Source organism: Lontra canadensis, unplaced genomic scaffold (genome assembly GCF_010015895.1).
Source record: "Lontra canadensis isolate GAN:19392208 unplaced genomic scaffold, GSC_riverotter_1.0 scaffold152, whole genome shotgun sequence".
NCBI classification, from domain to species: domain Eukaryota; kingdom Metazoa; phylum Chordata; class Mammalia; order Carnivora; family Mustelidae; genus Lontra; species Lontra canadensis.
Genome location: NW_022631146.1, coordinates 1,197,110 through 1,219,253, shown reverse-complemented (window position 1 = coordinate 1,219,253; position 22,144 = coordinate 1,197,110). Strand labels below are relative to the sequence as shown.

The following is a 22,144-nucleotide window of genomic DNA, read 5'->3' as shown; positions in this document are numbered from 1 at the left end:
CATTAATTTCAATTGTACATAGAACATTCCCCAGAATATACCACATATTAGACCACAAAACAAACTAAACAAATTAGAAATGATTGATATCCTACCATGAAACTCTTCTGAAGAAAACTATATGAAACTAGAAATCAAGGGAAAGAAGGATTTTGGAAAGAGCACAAATACATGGAAGTTAAATAACAAGTTAAAAAACATGCAACTAATCAATAACTGGGTCAATCAAGAAATGACAAAGGTTATCCAAATTATTTTTGCTCATTTTTCTGTGATTGAAAATCAAAACAGAATGGTCCAAAATCTTTGAGATGCAGCAAAAGCATTTCTATGAGGGAAGTTTATAGCAATACAGGCCAACCTTAAGAAGCAAGAAATTCCCAAATAAAAATCTAACTCTAGACATAAAGGGACTACAAAAAGAAGGAAAAACAACCACAAACCAGTAGAAGGAAGGTAAAAATAAAGATTAGAGAATAAATAAATGATAGAGAAACTAAAATAAAAATTGAATCTAGAAGCTGATTCTTTGAAAAGATAATAAAATGGATGAACCGCTAGCTAAACACATCAAAAAGGAAAAGAGAGAAAGGACTGAAACAAATCAGAAATAAAAGAGGAGAAATAAAAACGGACACCACAGAAAGACAAAGGATGATAAGATAATATGAAAAAAAAATGCCAACAAATTGTACAACCTGGAAGAAATTGATAAATTCATAGAAACATAAGACCTCTCAGAAATAAATCATATAAAGAAAATTTTGGCATACTGATTACCAGCAAATAAATAAAAGTATTCAAAATATGCCCAAATAACAAAAGTCCAGGGACAGTTTCAAAGGTGAATTCCACCAAACAATTAAAGAAGATATAATAATACCTATTCTTCTCAAGCTGATCCAAAAAAAAAAAAAAAGAAGAAGAGGAAGGAAAATATTCAAATTAATTCCATGAGGCCAGAATTATCTGGATCCAATAATGAATGAATGAATCAATCAATCAATCAATCAATCAATTAATTAAACTACAGGGTAATAATTCTAATGAAGTAAATGCAAAAATTCTCAACAAAAATATTGCAATCCACATCTATCAATACATTTAAAAAATTTATTTACCACAACCAAGTGGGATTTATTCCTTGGATGAAAGTTTGATTCAATATTTGCAAATCAGTCAATGTTATACATAACATCAATAAGAGAAAAGATAAAAAAAAAAACTACATGATTATGTCAATAGATGCAAGAAAAAGCATTTGATAATGTACAGCATCTAATCATGGTAAACTCTCTCAACAAATAGGTTTAGAGGGAACATCTCTCAACATAATAAAGACCATATGTGAAAACCTACAGCTAACATTGTACTCAATATTGAAAATGAGCTTTTTCCCCTGTGGCCAGGAAAAGACGAGGATGTTCATGTTCACCACTCTTATTCAGCATATTACTTGAAGTCCTAGCCACAGTAAACATATAGGAAAAAAGAATAAAAGACATCAAAATTGTTAAGAAAAAAGTAAATTTTCAGTATTTGACAATGACATGAAACTACATATAGAAAACCTAAAACATTCACACACAAACACACACACCTACTAGAACTGACAAATGAATTCAGTAAGTTCACAGGACCAAAAAAAATGAAAAGACAGAAAAATGTGGAATTTCTATATGCTAGTAATGAACAGCAGAAATATAAATTATGGAAACAATCCAATTTACAATTCCATTCCAAAATTTAAAAAAAAAAATACCTAGAAATAAACTTAACCAAGGGGGTGAGGTACTTGTATTCTAAAAACTATAAAAATATGACAGGAAATTGAAGGCACAAACAAATGAAAATACATCCCATGATCATGGATTCAAAGAAGAAATGTTCAAATGTTCTCAATATCTAAAGAAATCTACACACTTAGTTCAATCCCCATCAATATACCAAAAACATTTTATTGAACTAGTACAACCTTAATGTTTGTTTGGAATCTCAAAAGAGAGCTCACTTCAACAGCACATATACTAAAATTGGAATGGAATCTCAAAAGACCCTGAATAAACTAAGCAACCTTGAAAAAGACAAACAGTGCTGAAAGTATCATAATTGTAGATGCCAAGTTATATTACAAAACTGTAGTAATCAAAATAGGACAGAAAAAATAGACATTTAGGTCAATGGAACAGAATACAAAACCTAGAAATAAACCCATGATTATATATTGAATGATTTTCAATGAAGGAGAAGAAAATAGGCAATGGGAAATAGGTAGTTCCTTCAAAATATGATGTTGAGAAAAACCACATAGCTACATGCATAAGAATAAAATCAGAAGGGGAGACAAGATGGCAGGGAAGTAGGAGGAGGCGTCTTTTCAACCTGTACCCTAAAGTGAGCTGACTACCTACCAAAGAACTCCGATCACCTATGAAATCAGCCTGAGATCAGAATTATACACGTCTGGATTTCTACAGGGGCAGAAGATGCCAGTGAGCAGGTAAAGCAGAGTGGGAATGTCAGACTGATATTGGAAGATAAACAAAAGGGGGAGGGAGCCACCAGAGGCGACCAATTGGAAAGTAATACGCCTAATACGAGAGTGCCCTGCGTCTGGGGACCAGCATTAACTTGGAGACTGGTTGAAAGCACTCCAAAAGAGCAAAGGATCGCGGGGGGGGGGAAATTGTGGGAATTGGGGTGGCTAGGGACAGGGGCTTAAGTCCACAGACCCAGGACACCCTCCCCTGGCGCTGAGCCAGAGAAAGTGCTGCAGAGAAACCAGGTCTTGGTCCCTGAGCCACCAGTGTGCCTGAGATTGCGTGGGGTCTGGCTCTTGTGAGGGGCTGGGAGCCTCGCTAAATGGCAGAATGCCGAGCCCTGCTACAGAGCCTGAGACACGTGCACCCCTCACCCTCCATTAAGAGAGGGGCACAAAGACCCACCTGGTGCTCTTAGACCCGATCCATTGTTTCAGATCCTGAAACATATGCCCCAAACTCTCTCGTGAGAGAGGTGCGCGAAGGCCCAGCCTGGTGCTTTCAGACCCGCGCTCCACTCTCAGAGCCTGAGACATGCGCATGACCATCAGCCTCCCCTGAGAGACGTACACACAAGCCCAGTGCTCTTAGACCAGAAAGACCAGGTACTCCCATCCCAGGCCAGCAGGAAAATCTCAGGGTGTGATCGCTGCTTGGAACCTATCTGGTGGTCTAGAGCTGCCCAGACAGCCGCCGCTGCTGTGGTTTTAGGTACAAGCAGAAGATCCTGCATCCCCAGGGACCGCCACTGAAAACCTGCTCTGCCAGCGGCTAAGAGGGAATTTATATGGGCTCTGAAACACCCACAGAAGAGCAGACTGAGTCTTCTCTCAGAAGACAGAGGTCAGGGTGCAGTTTGCTTTCCTCTAAACCTACAAAAACCATCAAAAGCGATCAAGGCGAGACGAAAATAAAAAAGTGAACAAACATAAAAATCTCCAGAGAACAAAAGCCTGAAAAAACCGGTTTCCTCAGAGCCCACCCCCTTGAGGGGGATGGGAGGAATTAACAGAGGGAACATTTGACAGAAAACCCACGTGGCAGGCCCTCCCCAAGAAAACCAACCAGGAAAGAAAAAAAAAAAAAAAAATCTACAAGAGAACCACCACCAGTACTTCATAGGACAACTTTTATTTTTAACTTGTTCCCACTATTCTGGCTCATTTTTTTTTTTTATATAATATTTTTTTAACCTATTTACCATCACAGTGAGCTGTCCAGTACATCAAATTCCATAATAACCTTCTAACCTGAACTTTTTGATAATACACCTGTATTTTTCTTTTGCATTTCTATTTTTAAATTTCTTTTTTTTTAATTTTAGTTTACTTTAGTATAGTTTATTCCTTTTTTACTTTTATTTTCTAATATTCATATAGAGTTAAACTTCAAAGTAATTCCCTTTCCCCAATCAATACTACCCCTATAAGTAAACCAATTTTTAATCCCCCTTTATCTTAGGAAAGTTGAGTCCTTTAACAAAGATATCAAGATACACCCAGGAAGAATCAAAACAACCTTCCTCATTCACACTGATAATTTATAACCACTCTCCCATCTTTTTCTGCCACCAGTGTTTCTGTGTTTTTGTGTTTGGCCTGATAGTATATAAATCTTACACTTGGGGTTCTTTTTGACGAGATTCTTCCTTTATTTGCTTATAAATATATATATATATATTTTTTTCTCTTCTCATATACTTTTATCAGTCTTTTTGTTTGTCTGTTTTTGTTTGTATACTTCATAAATCTTACCTTGAGGACCATTTGGGCTAAACCTTCTCTTTTAAATTCCTTTTCTTTCCTGTCTCTCACTCTCTCTCTTTTTCGTTTACTTTTCTTTTTTCTCTCATTTGGGTGGGGAATCCTGACTGCTCAGAAGCGTTCCAGGGTGCACCTTGACTGCACCACGGTCGATACATCCAGCTACATACGTTCAGCCATCTCTCACCAAAATAACTAGGAGGAGGAATGCCCAACAGAAGAAAAATACAGAGGATGGGCCTTCTGCAACAGAGTTAATGGCTATCAACACAGACAATATGTCGGAAAGAGAATTCAGGCTAACAATTCTAACAGGCAATAGCTAGGTTGGAGAAAGCCATGGATGACCAAATGGAAAAGATTAGGGCCAAACTGAAAACGACAAGAGGTAATGTTCCCAATGTTAGTGCAGAGCTGAAAGCTACCAGGGATGAAGTTCACAATGCTCTCAATGAGTTCCAATCTAATCTAAATTCTCTCAAAGCTAGGGTAACTGAGAGAGAAGATAGAATTAGTGATCTGGAGGACAAACAGATAGAGAGAAAGGATCAGGAGGAAGCCTGGAACAAACAGCTTAGAAGCACAAAAACAGAATCAGGGAAATAAAAGATGCCATGAAAAGTTCCAACGTAAGAATTCTTGGAATACCTGAAGGGAGGAGAAAGAAAGAAGTCTAAAAGATATAGTGGAACAAGTTCTTCATGAAAATTATCCCAATTTCGTGAATGGAACCAGCATTCATGTACTAGAGGCCGAACAGTCTCCACCCAAGATTATAGATTCCAAAAAATCTTCAAGGCACCTGATAGTCAAATTGAGTAATCATAATTGTAGACATAATCTCTTGAAAGCTGCTAGGACAAAGAGGCTCCTTACTTAGAGGGGAAAGCCAATCAGAATAACGTCAGACCTCTCCACATAGACCTGGCAAGCCAGAAAGGGCTGGCAAGATATATTCAGGGCACTAAATGAGAAGAACATGCAGCCAAGAATACTTTATCCAGAAAGACTGACATTCAAAATGGATGGAGAGATAAAGAGTTTCCAAGACCAGCAAGGCTTAAAATTATGCAACCACCAAGCTGACACTGAAGGAAATATAAAGGGGGGTTCTATAAAAGAGGAAAAATCCTAAGAATAGCATTGAACAGAAATATAAAGACAATCTACAGAAAGAAAGACTTCAAAGTTAACATGATGTCCGTAAAAACGTATCTATCAATAATAACTCTCAATGTGAATGGCTTAAAAGCGCCCATAAAAGGCACAGGGTTGAAGATTGGATAAAATGACAGGACCCATCCATATGTTGTTTACAAGAGACCCATTTTGAACTAAAGATACACCCAAACTGAAAGTGAAAGTGAAGGGATGGAGAAGCATTTCTCATGCCAATGGGCCTCAAAAGAAGGCCGGGGTAGCGATTCTCATATCAGATAAATTAGATTTTAAACTAAAGACTGTAGTCAGAGATACAGAAGGACACTACATAATTCTTAAGGGACTATCCACCAAGATGATCTAACAATTGTAAAAATCTATGCCCCCAATTGTGAATATGTAATTATGTAATTGGATCAGCCAATTACATAAGAAATCTGTTAATCAATATAAAGAGTCACATTGATATGAATACATTAATAGTAGGATACCTTAACATGCCTCTCTCAGAAATAGATCATCGAAGCAGAAAATCAATAAAGAAACAAGAGCATTGAATGACACATTGGACAAGATGGACCTCATAGAGTTATACAGAACATTCCACCCTAAAACAACAGAATACTCAATCTTCTCAAGTGCACATGGAACCTTCTCAAGAATAGACCACATACTGGGTCACAAATCAGTACTCAACCAATACCAAAAGACTGAAATTATTCTCTGCACATTCTCAGATCACAATTCTTTGAAACTGGAGCTCAATCACAACGAAAAGTTCCGAAGGAATTCAGACACCTGGAAGCCAAACACCACCTTGCTTAAGAATGCTTTGATCAACCAGGAGATCAAAGAAGAACTGAAACAATTCATGGAGACCAAGGAGAATGAAGACACTTTGGTCAAAATCCTATGGGATACAGCAAAGGCAGTCCTAAGGATGAAATACATAGCCATCCAAGCCTCCCTCAAAAAAATTGAAAAATCCAGAACATACCAGCTGTCTCTACACCTTAAAGAGCTGGAGAATCAACAACAAATCAAACCAACTCCACACATAAGAAGGGAAATCATCAAGATTAGAGCAGAGATCAATGAGGTAGAAACCAGAGATACAGTAGAACGTATCAATGAAACTAGAAGCTGGTTTTTTGAAAGCATCAATAAGATCGATAAACCATTGTCCACACTAATGCAAAAGAAAAGAGAGAAAGCCCAAATTAATAAAATTATGAATGAAAAGGAAGAGATCACAACTAACACCAAGGAAGTAGAAACAATCATCAGAGGTTATTATCAACAGTTATATGCCAATAAACTAAGCAACCTAGATGAAATGGATGCATTCCTGGAAAACTATAATCTCCCAAAATTGAACCAGGAAGAAATTGACAACCTGAATAGACCGATATCTAGTAACGAGATTGAAGCAGTGATCAAACCCCCCCCCCCCCAAATCAAGAGCCCAGGACCTGACGGATTCCCTGGGGAATTCTACCAAACTTTCAAAGAAGAAATAACACCTATTCTCCTGAAGCTGTTTCAAAAAATTGAAGCAGAAGGACAGTTTCCAGACTCTGTCTATGAAGCCAGCATTACCCTGATCCCCAAACCAGGCCCTACCATAAAGGAGAATTTCAGACCTTTATCACTGATGAATATGGATGCTAAGTTTCTTAACAAGATCCTAGAAAACAGGATCCAACAGCACATTAAAAAGATTATCCACCATGACGAGGTGGTATTCATCCCTGGGTTACAAGGATGGTTCAACATTCGCAAATCAATCAATGTGATAGAACATAGTAATATGAGAAGAGAGAAGAACCACATGGTCCTCTCAATTGATGCAGAAAAATCATTTGACAAAATCCAGCATCTGTTCCTGATTAAAACGTTTTAAAGTATAGGGATAGAGGGAACATTCCTGAACTTCATAAAAATCTATCTATGAAAGACCCACAGTAAATATCATCCTCAATGGGAAAATGCTTGCAACCTTCCCGTTGAGATCAGGAGCATGACAAGGATGCCCACTCTCACCATGTTTGTTCAACCTAGTATTAGATGTCCTAGCAACAGCAATCAGACAACAAAGAGAAATAAAAGTTATCCAAATTGGCAATGAAGAAGTCAAACTCTCTTTGCACATGACATGATTCTTTATATGGAAAACCCAAAAGACTCCACCCCCAAACTCCTAGAACTCATACAATAATTCAGCAACGTGGCAGGATACAAAGTCAATGTACAGAAATCAGCAGCTTTCTTATACACTAACAATGAAAATATAGAAAGGGAAATTAGAGAATTGATTCCATTTACTATAGCACCAAGAACCATTAGATACTGGGGAATAAACCTAACCAAAGAGGTAAAGGATCTGTACTCAAGGAACTACAGAAGACTCATGAAAGAAATTGAAGAAGACACAAAAAGATGGAAGACCATTCCATGCTCTTGGATCAGAAGAATAAACATTGTTAAAATGTTTATACAGCCTAGAGCAATCTAAATTTTTAATGCTATTCCAACAAAAATTCCACCGGTATTTTTCGAAGAGCTGGAGCAAATAATCCAAAAATTTGCATGGAATCAGAAGAGACCCCGAATCGCTAAGGAAATGTTGAAAAACAAAAATAAAACTGGGGGCATCGCGTTACCTGATTTCAAGCTTTTCTACAAAGCTGTGATCACCAAGACAGTATGGTACTGGCATAAAAACAGACACACAGACCAGTGGAACAGAGTAGAGTGCCCAGATATGGACCCTCAACTTTATGGTCAAATATTCTTCGACAAAACAGGAAAAAATATACAGTGGGAAAAAGACTGTCTCTTCAATAAATGGTGTTGGGATAATTAGACAGCTATATGCAGAAGAAGGAAACTCGACCATTCTCTTACACCATACACAATCTAAACTCAAAATCGATAAAAGACCTCAATGTGAGACAGGAATCCATCAGAATCCTAGAGAAGACCATAGGCAGTCACCTCTTACATATCAGCCATAGCAACTTCTTTCAAGATATGTCTCCAAAGGCAAAGGAAACAAAAGTGAAAATGAACTTTTGGGACTTCATCAAAATCAAAAGCTTCTGCACAGCAAAGGAAACAGTCAACAAAACAAGGAGGCATCCCACGGAATGGGAGAAGATATTTGCAAATGACAGTACAGACAAAAGGTTGATATCCAGGATCTATAAAGAACTCCTTAAACTCAACACACCTGAAACAGATAGTCATATCAAAAAATGGGCAGAAGATATGAACAGACACTTCTCCAATGAAGACATACAAATGGCTATCAGAAACATGAAAAAATGTTCATCATCACTAGCTATCAGGGAGATTCAAATTAAAACCACATTGAGATACCACCTTACACCACTTGGAATGGCCAAAATTAGCAAGACCAGAAACAACATGTGTTGGAGAGGTTGTGGAGAAAGGGGAACCCTCTTCCACTGTTGGTGGGAATGCAAGTTGGTGCAGCCACTTTGGAGAACAGTGTGGAGATTCCTCAAGAAAATTAAAAATAGAGCTTCCCTATGACCCTGCAATTGCACTACTGGGTATTTACCCCAAAGATACAGATGGAGTGAAAAGAAAGGCCATCTGTACCCCCAATGTGTATAGCAGCAATGGTCACGGTCACCAAACTATGGAAAGAAGCAAGATACCCTTCAATGGATGAATGGATAAGGAAGATGTGGTCCATCTACACTATGGAGTATTATGCCTCCCTCAGAAAGGATGAATACCCTACTTTTGAAGCAACATGGACGGGACTGGAAGAGATTATGCTGAGTGAAATAAGTCAAGCAGAGAGAGTCAATTATCATATGGTTTCACTTATTTGCAGAGCATAACTAATAGTATGGAGTACAAGGGGAATTAGAGAGGACAAGGAAGTTGGGACAAATTGGAATTGGAGAAGAACCATGAGAGACTATGGACTCTGAAAAACAATCTGAGCGGTTTGAAGGGGCAGGGAGTGGGAGTTTGGGGGATTCAGCTGGTGGGTATTGGAGAGGGCACAGATTGCATGGAGCACTGGATGTGGTGCAAAAACAATGAATACTATTATGCTAAAAATAAAAAAGAGTGTACCTCTATTAGCCATCATTTAATGTTTTATAAATGAAATATTTTAAATTGCATTATAAAGTCTAATTTGGCAAAAATGTTGTCAAAGAAGTCATTATGTCTGTTTTTTTTTTTTAAATTTTATTCATTTATATGCAGATAGAGATCACAAGTAGACAGGCTGGCAGAGAGAAAGAGAGAGGAGGAAGCAGGCTTCCCGCAGAGCAGAGAACCCAATGTGGTACTCAATCTCAGGACCCTGGGATCATGACCCAAGCCAAAGTCAGAAGCTTTAACCCCTGAGCCATCCAGGAGCCCCAAGAAGTCATTATATATGTTTAAAGTGGTCTATTTTTTTTAATTCATCATATCTGAATTTTTATTACATTCCATAACTTCTTTGGATAATAAAATTTTAGTTATATAATGAATTAATCTTAACAAATAAAATAATCTTTAAGTAGGAAAAAATGTCTCTCATTAACAAAATATGCACAAAAAATGAAAATTTGGGGTGCTTGGGGGCTCAGTGGGTTAAGCCTCTGCCTTCAGCTCACGTCATAATCTCAGGTTCCTCTGATCAAGCCCCACATCAGTCTCTCTGCTCAGTGGGGAGCCTGTTTCCCCCACTCTCTCTCTGCCTGCATCTCTGCCTGCTTGTGATCTCTGTTTGCCTAATAAATAAAGTCTTAAAAAAAAATCAAAATTTTATAATCTATTCTAACCATTCATGGTTGGCCTCCAAATATACATTTTAACCCTTAGCAAAATCAGTATTGATCTGAAGTTAGGGTGAGAACTGATAGCTGACCATTGTAATGCAGACTTTTTGTCATTTTAGAATGACTGATATGAAATTGGACCTACATTTTTGTTATGTATTATTTTGCCATTACATTTCCAAATATTTGGATAAAACAGAAAGCAAATGCCTCAGTCCTCTCAGCAATCATGGCACTTTTGCAGTCATGTTTGTGTATGCTTGTGATACAAACCAATGCTTATCTGCAACTGAGGTAAGAAAGAAAACAATAGATAATTAGAGCTATTTATTTTTCTCAAATTTTAACTTTTCTTCAAAATATATAAACTTTTTAACTATATTAAACTCTAATTAAATATTAACTCTCTATTAAATCTTTATTAAATCAAAATATTTACACTTCTTTAACTTTTTATTAACTCTATATTAAATAAATATTATTTTATTGTACATAAATTCAATGTTATCCCTTTCAAACGTCTATATGCAAATGTAAATATTTACTATAAGGTTTATTATAATGAAATAAAATATCTCAGCAGAACATTTTTCTAAGCTTCCCATGCCCTTCATTTCTGGAAATATTAAATATTAAGTAGATTGTGATGTAATCTACTATCGATTATTTTGTTTTCTCCATTATGAATTAATTAATTTATCTTATTTGTCCTAAAAATTTGTAATCCATTAGATTTTTGTATGTTTTTGGTAATTCTAACCATGAACTTAACGACTTTCACACATATAATTCACACATTTCACACATATAATTATTTACTGATGGTAAGTAGGTATTTTGGCCACTACTTCTATAAACATTTATAACTGATGGTTTCTACTTTGCAATAAAGTATGTTTTATTTTAAATGAGTGCAAGATTCCCATATTTGGTTCTTATAATGTGGTCTAATTCAAATTACATCTACAATTCTTATCTGCATTAAAATGTGATTATTCAAATTCTAACTACAAATGATAGTGCATGCTTTATTTATGCTACTGCAATTCTTGTACTGATTAAATAATGTGGCATTCTATGCTAACCCATGGTCATTGATAACACAAGCACTCAGGAATATCAGTAGCTTTGAAACAGGAAGCTATTAGTCTTAGAAACATTACAGATTAAGATGATTACCATTAGAAAAACAATTAATTAAAATTAGACAATACTTTTTGAATATTGAAGCTTAAATCAAACTTTGTTGCATCTCTAGACAAATGCCAAAATGGTAAATCAACAGAAGAAGAAAAACATTGCATACATTTATGTTACTTCCCATTGTATATACAATATATAAAAAAATCTAACTATTAAAAGGAAAAAAAGAAAGGTAATACAGTTTATAAACAACATTATATTCAGTCATTTAAAATATAATTTCAAAGAACATGAGGATATGTGTATATGTATTTTTTTAAATGTACAAAACTATTGAGATTTCAAAATAAAAAAGCCATAAAGTTATGAACTTTGTATTACATTGTTTTTTCTATATTATAAATTTGTGTGAATAATAGTTGTTCAAAATATAATAATCTTTATCACTGAAAACTAAGTCAATTTTTTCAACAGATAAAAAATTTTGAAAATAATTAAAGCATTACCAAACAGAATGCTTACATCATAATCCCTCTTTTTTTCCCTTCAGTGCATTCTACTATCTCTTTCCATGAAAAGATTTATTTGCTGCACATTTATATTTAGCTGTTTATGAGCTAGATGACTATAGAAAATAATAAAGAAAATACATTTTTTATTGTTTTGTTATTTATTTATTTATTTATTTGTTAATTTATTTATTTATTATCAAGAGAGAAAAGGTTAGGAGGGGCAGAGGGAGAAAGAATCTCAAATATGATACATGGAGCCTGATGTGAGCCCAGATATTATTACCTTGAAATCATGACCTAAGACAAAATCAAGAGTTGGATGCCTACAGATATTGGCGAGGTGGTGGAGGAAGGGGAACCCTCTCACACTCTTTTTGGGAATGCAAACTGGTATAGCCACTCTGGTAAACAATATGGAGGTTCCTCAAGAAGTTAAAAATAGAGCTACCCTACAACCCAGAAATTGCACTACCAGGTATCTGTCCAAAGGATACAAAAATGGTAATTTGAAGGGGAATATACTCCCCAATATTTATAGCAGTAATGGCCACAATAACTAAATTATGGAAAGAGACCTGATGCCCTTCGACAGATGAGTGGATAAAGAAGATGTGACATATATTTACAATGGAGTATTTGTCAGGGATCAAAACGAATGAAAACTTCCCTCTGCAGCAAGGATGGAACTAGAGGGTATTTGCTAAGCAAAATTACTGAATCAGAGAAAGACAAATGTCATATGATTTCACTTATATGTGGAAAAATGAATGAACATTAGGGGAAGGGAAGGAAAAATAAAATAAGATGAAAACAAAGAAGAACAAAAATCATAAGAGACTCAACTATAGGGAACAAACTGAGGGTTACAGGAGGGGAGGTGGATGTGGGGAAGAGATAATTATTTCTCCAAACAGAAGTTTTTAAAAGATTTTATTTATTTATTTGACAGACAGAGAACACAAGTAGGCAGAGAGGCAGGCAGAGAGAGAGGGGGAAGCAGGCTCCCTCCTGAGCAGAGAGACTGCTGCGGGACTTGATCCCATGACCCTGAGATCATGACCTGAGCTGAAGTCAGAGGCTTTAACCCACTGAGTCACTCAGGCACCACTGCAATTAGAATTTAAAACATTAATAACTTCTTCACTTTCCATACCACCCAGAATATACCACCATATACCATATACCACCCAGAAATGTTGAAACAAAGTAAATGCATGAATGTAGTAAATAGAAAAATTTATGTAAGTGTAGAAGTGTTACCCATGGAGAAATAAATCTCCCAGGCACAGTTGCTCTCTTATTTTATTCTTCAGTGATATTTGTAAGTATGCTTTTGAAATAACAGTAATGTCCTATTTACCTATGATCCAGTTTTGTGGATTTACATAGTAGCAAAGAATTACAAGAATATATCAATTAATACTCAAAAAAATTAACAGCAAATGGTATAATGTAGCAGAAGCAAGGAAATATAGTGCAATATTAAGGAGATTCAGAATAACCAGGCTCAGCTTCATTTTCCGTAATGTAAGACATTCTTCCTCTCTGGATCATAAATCACTCGGGAATCCACATTCTTATTGAAGGAGGGAATTTTTATGACTGTCTAGCCAAGTATTCAGAACCAGGATGTTTAGGCTAACAGAATAAACAGAAATTAAAACAGCCTACCAAAAACCAGGTATAAACTTAAGAACATACACATTTTCTCTTGCAATGTTCCAAAGCTCTCTCAGAACTAAATACAGCTTCATTAATATGAGTCAGTGTATTTAACTCCATTTGGTCAACTGCCTACCATAGTTCCAGGTATTCCTGGAGATGAGTACAGATTCACAACAAACTAGAAAGACTAATATTATCTTTAAACAGATATTAAAAAGACAACACCTCTACTCTTGGAAAAAAATAAGGATATTCTCCTTTATCAAGAGTTTTCTGGTAATCAGCTTCCCCAGACTTGTTTTCATGGCCTTGTTTCTTAGGCTGTATATGATAGGATTAAGGGAAGGAGGCAACAAAATATAGAAAGAAGATAGAACAAGATCAGTGAATGATGCACACCCTAAAATAGGCTTCAAGTAAGCAAAGAAAGCAGTTGAGACAAAAAGTACAACAGCTGCCAGATGTGGAAGGCAGGTGAAATAGGTTTTGGACTGTTTTGTGGATGGTATCTTACTGACTGTGGAGAATATATAGAAGTATGAGACTGTGATGCAAATAAAGCAACAGAAATCCAGGACTGCATTAATAAGAATGAGTACAATTTCTGCAGTAATATTCTCTGAGCAAGTAATAGCTAGCAACTGGGGAATATCACAGAAGAATTGTTGAATTTCATTGATTCCACAGTAAGATAAAGAAAATGTTCCTGCTGTATGTATAACAGATACCAAGCCACCACTGAGCCAGGACAGAGCCACCATCTGCACACATGTGCCCCTCTTCATGATGACTTCATAGTGCAGAGGATGGCAAATGGCAGCATAGCGGTCAATAGACATCACTGTGAGGAGGAACAACTCTGCCCCTGCTGAAAAAGGCACAAGGAAGACCTGGGTGACACAGCCAAAAAAAATGAGAGAGAATTGCTGTGTGTCAAGGAATTGACAATAATTTTGGGCACGACAGCTGAAATGAGACAAAGATCAAAAAGGGACAGATTCCTTAAAAAGAAGTATATGGGTGTGTTCAGGCATGGGTCCAAGGATGTTATGGAAATAATGAGGCCATTCCCCACCATGGCTAACAGGTAAATTACTGTAAAAAAACACAGATTGTAACAACTGAAGACTCCATGGATCAGAAAAACCCAAGATAAGAAATTCTGTCACCACTGAGACATTGTTCATTATTGATGAAACGTTCTGCATTAAAAAAAGAAAAGGTATGGTTAAAGTGGTCAGAAATTCAAAGTATAGTTACTTTTCCTCAGTAAAGCTGAAAAAAAAACTGTGCTAAATTCTTATAATATTAATTAATTTTTATCAAATTAATGTGTATGTAGAAAAGTCAAAAGTAGTTTTGAAATGCATTTTCCTTATCAATTAATTCATATTTTCATGAAGTTTTATTTCTCTTTGTGTGTCTCAGTGTTATAATGCTATGCAAGCATATGCACAAATTATCAGATTCACAATAAAATGCAACCTGTGTCTTACAGAGAAGAATCTTAATTTATAAATGAAAGGATATGGAGGAATAAATATAGTCTCCAATGATCCCAAATTACCTTCTCTATCCATTTGCTTTGCATTTTTTGTCTTTCAATGAACTGATTATTGACTCCTAATTTATTGTTCTCATATTTCTCTTAAAAGTAAAACTTCATGAAACAATAGGCATTCCTCTTTTTACTTTAAATTTCATTTTTCTTTATATTGCTTTAATCTTTTCTTTTATCTTCTGATACTTTAGATTATTGTTTATAATTGATTCTATGTAATATCACAGAATTTCTTATTTTAGCCTTCTGGATTACTCTATATTCTCCCATGTTACACTCATATTGTTTTTAGTTATGTAGTTTCCAAAATTTAAGGCCATTTTATGCATTTGTGAAATCCATATGCCTAGAGGGATTGATAGAAAGAAAGAAAGAAAGAAATACACACATATATGTGTTTATTAGATTTTACTTTAACACACTCCTACATGATTACAAATAGAAAATAGGTCAAATCTCTGCTTATAAACCTATATTCCCTTCCCTTGTATTTTAACGACTTATATTCAGTTTCTAATTCTCTGAGACACATGGTACTTACACATGGATCTTTCCAAATATTTTGTCTAAATAAAATATGTTAAGTAAAAAAATTCTGTAGGCTTTTCTACTTGATTTAAAATCTGCCAAGAGTTTGCCAGAAAAGGCATTAAGTAGATATGCATTGGGTATAGATAAACATTTGCATGTATATGAATATCAATAAACATATTCATTAGTTTATATATCATCTAGCATCCATTTATTTACTATCTATTTATCTAGTCTTACTTCAATGTGTTTCTTGTATTATATTTTTCTAGTGTGTAGTTCAACCCTTATCTGTCAGTATCTGTGACTTCTCTGTCTCAAAAAATAATAATTATTAAATTAAGATTTCAATTAGTGAAACAGTATAAATGGATAAAGAAAATTCAGCTGTTTAAAAAAGTTAGATGAAGAGTTTCAGTGTAAATTTCTGAAATTGGCAGACTTGTGCTCTTTTATAAGTCAGGATTAAGCAGTAGCAATTATTTGATGCTGGTGTTTGTCATATTCTTCAGTTACAAGTTTTATAAAAATACTATTTTATTTATGTTTTATAATTGAGTTAAGATGTTTTAATTCCTAGTTTGGCTCAGTGTTCTTATACTTTCCATATATGCATCCTGTTTTTATACTTTGAATAGTATATATATATATATATATATATATATATATATAAAATAGTATATATATATATTCAAAGTTATATATAACTTTGAATAGTAAACAAATATATAATATTGTAATCAGCTGTTTGGAATGCAATGTGTTTTCTCTCATTCTTTATTGGAAAAGAACCATTTGAAACCAATCATTCCAAAATTATATCCACTTAAGTTATTAAATGTAACAGAATGGAGAAGAAAGTTAAAGATGAATTATAAACCAATAATTATTCTATGGGTTCAAATTTATAGAATTAATATATTTTTCTTATATAATCTCTCTCTATATATATATAACCTGAGATATGATCATATATATATATATGTGGAATCCAAGAAACTTGTGTTACTAGAAAATTTAAGAAAGTTTTTGGTAGGTTTATTTTCTGACTGAGATTAAAATGAACACCCAGAATAAAAGAAAATAAAACTCACTAAAGTATCCTTTCTGTAGGAGATGGAAGAAATCATCAGGTTTTCTGTGTAGTTGTTGATGGAAGTATTACTGATCATTATTCTACGTCAACAATGCTGGCAGTGATTTTCAAATATTGTGACACTTCTTTCCTAAAGGCACTTTGCTTCTTGCTTCCTTGAATTTAGTAAATATAGTTGTATGTAAGAACAAACAGGATGAGGATGTGATGATTTTATATTTGTTTTATATCTCCCAATGACTTGAACTCTGAAATATTCCAATGGGAAATGCTACCATTCTTATTGGAATTGACTTATTTAGTCTGTCCCACACAATAGTAAAAGAGACATATTAACACAATGAGATGTTGGTAACAAAGTAGCATGATGAAATTTCCCTGGAAGTTACTCCATGAGTAACTTCAAATACAGGCATGCATTCAAGAGACTGCATAATTTGTAAGAAAGCATTTAAGAAACATATATATCCAATAACATATTGAGCCTTTATAGGGGAATGTAAATTTGACTATTACTTTCCCAGGTATTGGTTATATCACCCACAGTAAAAATATACTTTTATTAAATAGAATCTTGAAATCACAAAGTCATATTTTATTTTGTAGTGCTCAACCATCCAGTCATATTTTATACAGAGCAATGAAATTGTTCTAATAAATGATATAAATCAATGACATAAAATAAAAAACCTGCAAATACTGACAGTGAAAGATACTAAAGGCAATGTCATTAGGTAGATGTTAGTTTACTTATATTTTGGTATAAAAGGAATAATACATTAGCTGGACTTTGAAAAGCTTCACTGTAATGAATAGACTGCTTTGTAAACAAATTTCCTGAAACTGAGTGTAGTGCAGACACATATTATTATGATAGTTCAAATAATTCCAGATCCAGAGGGTAGAACATGAGAGATTTTTTAAAAATCTTATAAAATGCAATTAAATATTTTAACAATATTCAGTAAAGATATAAGAAAAGTATAAGAATTTCTTGAACTTTTAGGTGAAAAGAATGTCCTTTGAGTTATTCAAGAGAAAAATCAGCTCAGTAGAAGATAAGTCATATACAAATCCAGACAAAGGAGTTTTAAAAAAGAAAGAATTGAAAACAAATACAGTCTTCTGCATTATGGTAATCCATCAAGGAGCTAATATTTGCATTATGGGAATCTATGAGGAAGATATAGAAAAGGGGAAGAAAGCTCACTTAAATATATAATGGCCAAAACCTCCCAGGATTGGGACAAAGATGTAGATATCTGGATAAATGAATGATGAAGGTCCCAAAACCGTAATAAAAAACAACAACAACAACAACAAAAACAAACAAACAAACAAAAAAGCAAAAAAACTTCACTAACACACCTTGTAATCAATTGTCAAAAATTAAAAAAAAAAATGAAAACAGCAAGAGAATAATGGTTTGTCACATGCAAGGAAATCCTCATAAAGCTATAGTGCATTTCTGAGAAAAAAATTTACAAGCCAGGAACAATGGGATGACAGACTACAAAAACTAAATGGAGAAAATTGTCAAACAAGAATACATTACCAGGGCGCCTGTGTGGTTCAGTGGTTTAAAGGCTCTGCCTTAGGCTCAGGTCATGATCCCAGGGTCCTGGGATCAAGCCCTACATTGGGCTTTCTGCTCTTCAGGGAGCCTGCTTCCCTCTCTCTCTCTCTCTGCCTGCCTCTCTGCCTACTCATGATCTCTGTCTGCCAAGTGAATAAATAAAATCTTAAAAAAAAAGAAAACATTACCAATTAATGTTGTCATTTAGAAATAGTGGGGAAATAAATACTTTTCTCTACAATGAAAAACTGAGGGATGTTATCTCCATCAAGTGACTTACAAGAAATACTAAGGAGTTCTTCAAGTTAAAATGAAAGGACACTCTTATAACACTATGTTAATGAACTGGAATTAAAAATTTAAAAATCTTAAAAAATAAAAAGTTTGAAATTATAAAAATTAAAGGACACTAAGTGGTAAGTTGAGTACATGTGAATATTTAAAGATATAGATGAATTCAGAGTACCCTAATACTGTAATAGTGGTGTCTAAATCACTATTAATTGTATGATAAATGATAAAGGACAAGGTATTTAAATATCTATCACTTTAATAATTTATTGAGGGACAGAAAATATGAAGTGTGTAGATGATAATATTAGAACATGAAATATTTGAAGGGGAATAACTATACACAGCTTTTGCATATAATGAGGTTAAGTTGTTACCAGCTTAAAATAGACTGTTATAACTCTAAGATATTTTAGAGAAAGGTTGTGGTAATCACAAAACAAAATCCTATACTAGATACACAAAAGTTAAAGAGATGGGTGTCAGAGCATACAACTATGGTAAGACATCAAATCATAAAGGAATTTAGTAAAAGAGAAATAAAAGAACAAATGACCTATCAAACAGCCAGAAAACAATTAATAAGCTGGCAATAGTAGGTATTTGCATAACGTTAATTTCTTTACAAGCAAATGTAATAAGTTTCAATCAATATACAGTTGTTAAGTGGTCAAAATAAAAACAAGAACCAAACTACATTATCTGTAAGACACAACATCAGACATAACTGTGTGCATAGACTGAAACTGAAGTGATTGAATAGGATATTCCATACTAATGAAAACCTAAACAAATATGCAAATAAATAAATAATTCTATGTTTATATTACACAATAGAGTATTTAAGTAACAAACAAAAACATTTCCTAGATTATTAGTTTTTCTGGGTGATGAATTTGAAAACTTCTCTATAGATTTCCAATACCACCACTTTACTGTGATTTGCAAATATCCTCTCCCATTCTGTGGGTTGCCTTTTAGTTTTGTTGACTATTTCCTTTGCTGTGCAATAGTTTTTATCTTGATGAAGTCACAAAAGTTCATTTTTGTTGCTTCCCTTGCCTTTGGAGACATGTCTTGAAAGAAGTCACTGTGGCCAATGTCAATGAGGTTATTGCCTATGTTCTCTCTAGGATTTTGATGGACTCTTACATTTAGGTCTTTCATTCATTTTGTATTTATTTTTGTGTATTGTATAGGACAATGGTCCAGTTTCGTTCTTCTGGCAGAGAAATAATAAATAAATAAATAAATAAAATTGGCAGTCTCTTCTCTATTTTATTTTATTTATTTTTTCACAGATGACATGATACTTTATTTTTTAAATTTATTTTCAATGTTCCAGAATTCATTTTTTATAGACCACACCCAGTGATCCATGCAATATTTGTCCTCCATAATACCCACCACCAGGCTCATACAACCCTCTATCCCTGCCCTCCACAACCTTCAGTTTGTTTCTTGGAGTCCAAAGTACTGTATTGAATTTTATTTTATTTTATTTTATTTCATTTTATTTAATTTTAATTATATGTTATTTTATTGAAGGGACTCTTTATTTTTTCCATTAGATATTCTATCCTGATTTGTTAAAGATTAGTTGAAGGTCCATTTGTGGGGTCTATCTTCTGTTCCTCTGATCAATGTGTCTCTTTTTGTGCCAATACTCATCACCCAAAAATCAAATAATCCAGTCAATAAATGAGTAGAAGACATGAACAGACAGTTCTCCAAAGAAGACATAGAAATGTCTAACAGACACATGAAAAAGTTTTCAACATAACTAACTATCAGGGAAATATAAATCAAAAGTACAGTGAGATACCACCTCACACCAGTTAGAATGGCAAAAATTAACAAAACAAGAAACAATAAATGTTGGCAAGGAGGTGGAGAAGGGGGACCCTCTTGCACTGTTGGTGGGAATGTAAGCTGGCACAGCTAACTGGAAAACAGTATAGGGGCTCCTCAACATGCTAAAAATAGAGCTACCATACAACCCAGTGATTGCACTGCTAAGTATTTACCTCAAAGATTTTTTAAAAAGGCACATATACCCCAACGTTCATAGCAGAAATGTCTATGATAGCCAAACAGTGGAAGGAGCCAAGGTAACCTTCAACAGAAGAATGGATAAAGATGTGGTTCATATATACAATGGAATATTACTCAGCCATCAGAAAGAATGAATAACTACCATTTATCCTTTGGAGGAACTGAATGGATGGGCATGGACAGAATATGGTAGTGAAATAAGTCAAGCAGAGAAAGATAATTATCATATGGTTTTACTCATGTGTGAAACATAAGGAATAGCACAGCGGAGCACAGGGGAAGGGAGGAAAAACTGAATGGGAAAAAAATCAGAGTGGGTAGAAAAACCATGGGAAGCTCTGAATTCCAGGAACCAAACTGAGGGTTACAGAAGGGAAAAGGGGTTAACTTGGTGATGACTATTAAGGATGAAATGTATTGTGATGAGGAGTGGGTGTTATACACAACAAATGAATCATTGAACACTACATCAAAAACTAATGTAGCCTAATGGAACATAATAAAAAAAAATTAAAAATGTATAAGTCAGTCAGAGAAACACAAATACCATATTATTTCACTCATATGTGGAATTTAAAAAAATTAAGAGGAAAAAAGAAAGCAAAACCAAGAAATAGACTCTTAACTATAGAGAAAAAAACTGATGGTCACCAGTGGGATGGTAGCAGGTGGATGGATTAAAGAGGAGTTGGGGATTAAGGAGAGCACTTGTCTTGATGACCACTGGGTATTGTAAGTGTTGAATCACTAAATTCCATATCTAAAACTAACATTACACTCTATGTCGACTAACTGGAATTTATGTTTTAATTTTTATTTTTTAAAGTTTTTATTTAAATTCTAGTTATTTAACATATTAGTGAAATTGGATTTAGGCATATAATTTAGTGATTGATCACTGCATATAATACTCAATGTTTATCACAATAAGTTTCCTCCTTAATATCTAACTGAAATTTAAATAAAAACTTGGAAAGAAAAAATATACATAAAAATAGAGATCTCATGCACAAAATAAAAAAAAAAGTTGTTAGAGAATACAGAGTTTATTATATAATGATGAAACACTCAATTTATGAAATGTGCATAATTAAAAGTTTAAATGCACCTATAATTGGAACACTAAATGTGTAAAAGAATACTAAAAGATCTAAAGGGTGGCTCAGTTGTTAGGCATCTGCCTTCGGCTTGAGTCATGATCCCAGGGTCCTGTGATTGAGGCCCACATCTTGCTCCCTGCTAGTGGGAAGCCTGCTTCTCTCTATCCCACTCCCCTTGACTGTGTTCTCTATCTCTCTGTCAAATAAATAAATAAAATCTTTAAAAAAAGAAGATCTGGGGGCACCCGGGTGGATCAGTGGGTTAAAGCCTCTGCCTTTGGCTCAGGTCATGATCCCGGGCTCCTGGGATCGAGCCCCGCATTGGGCTCTCTGCTG

General features: G+C 34.5%; 1 protein-coding gene across 1 annotated transcript; it reads right to left on the bottom strand.

Moving 5' to 3' along the window:
* Nucleotides 1-13,825: 13,825 nt before the first annotated feature.
* On the bottom strand, nt 13,826-14,785 carry LOC116859263 (olfactory receptor 14A16-like). The gene is given in 3 exon segments (XM_032844372.1): nt 13,826-14,509; nt 14,512-14,703; nt 14,705-14,785. Coding segments are annotated over 3 exon segments (957 nt in total).
* Nucleotides 14,786-22,144: the final 7,359 nt, after the last annotated feature.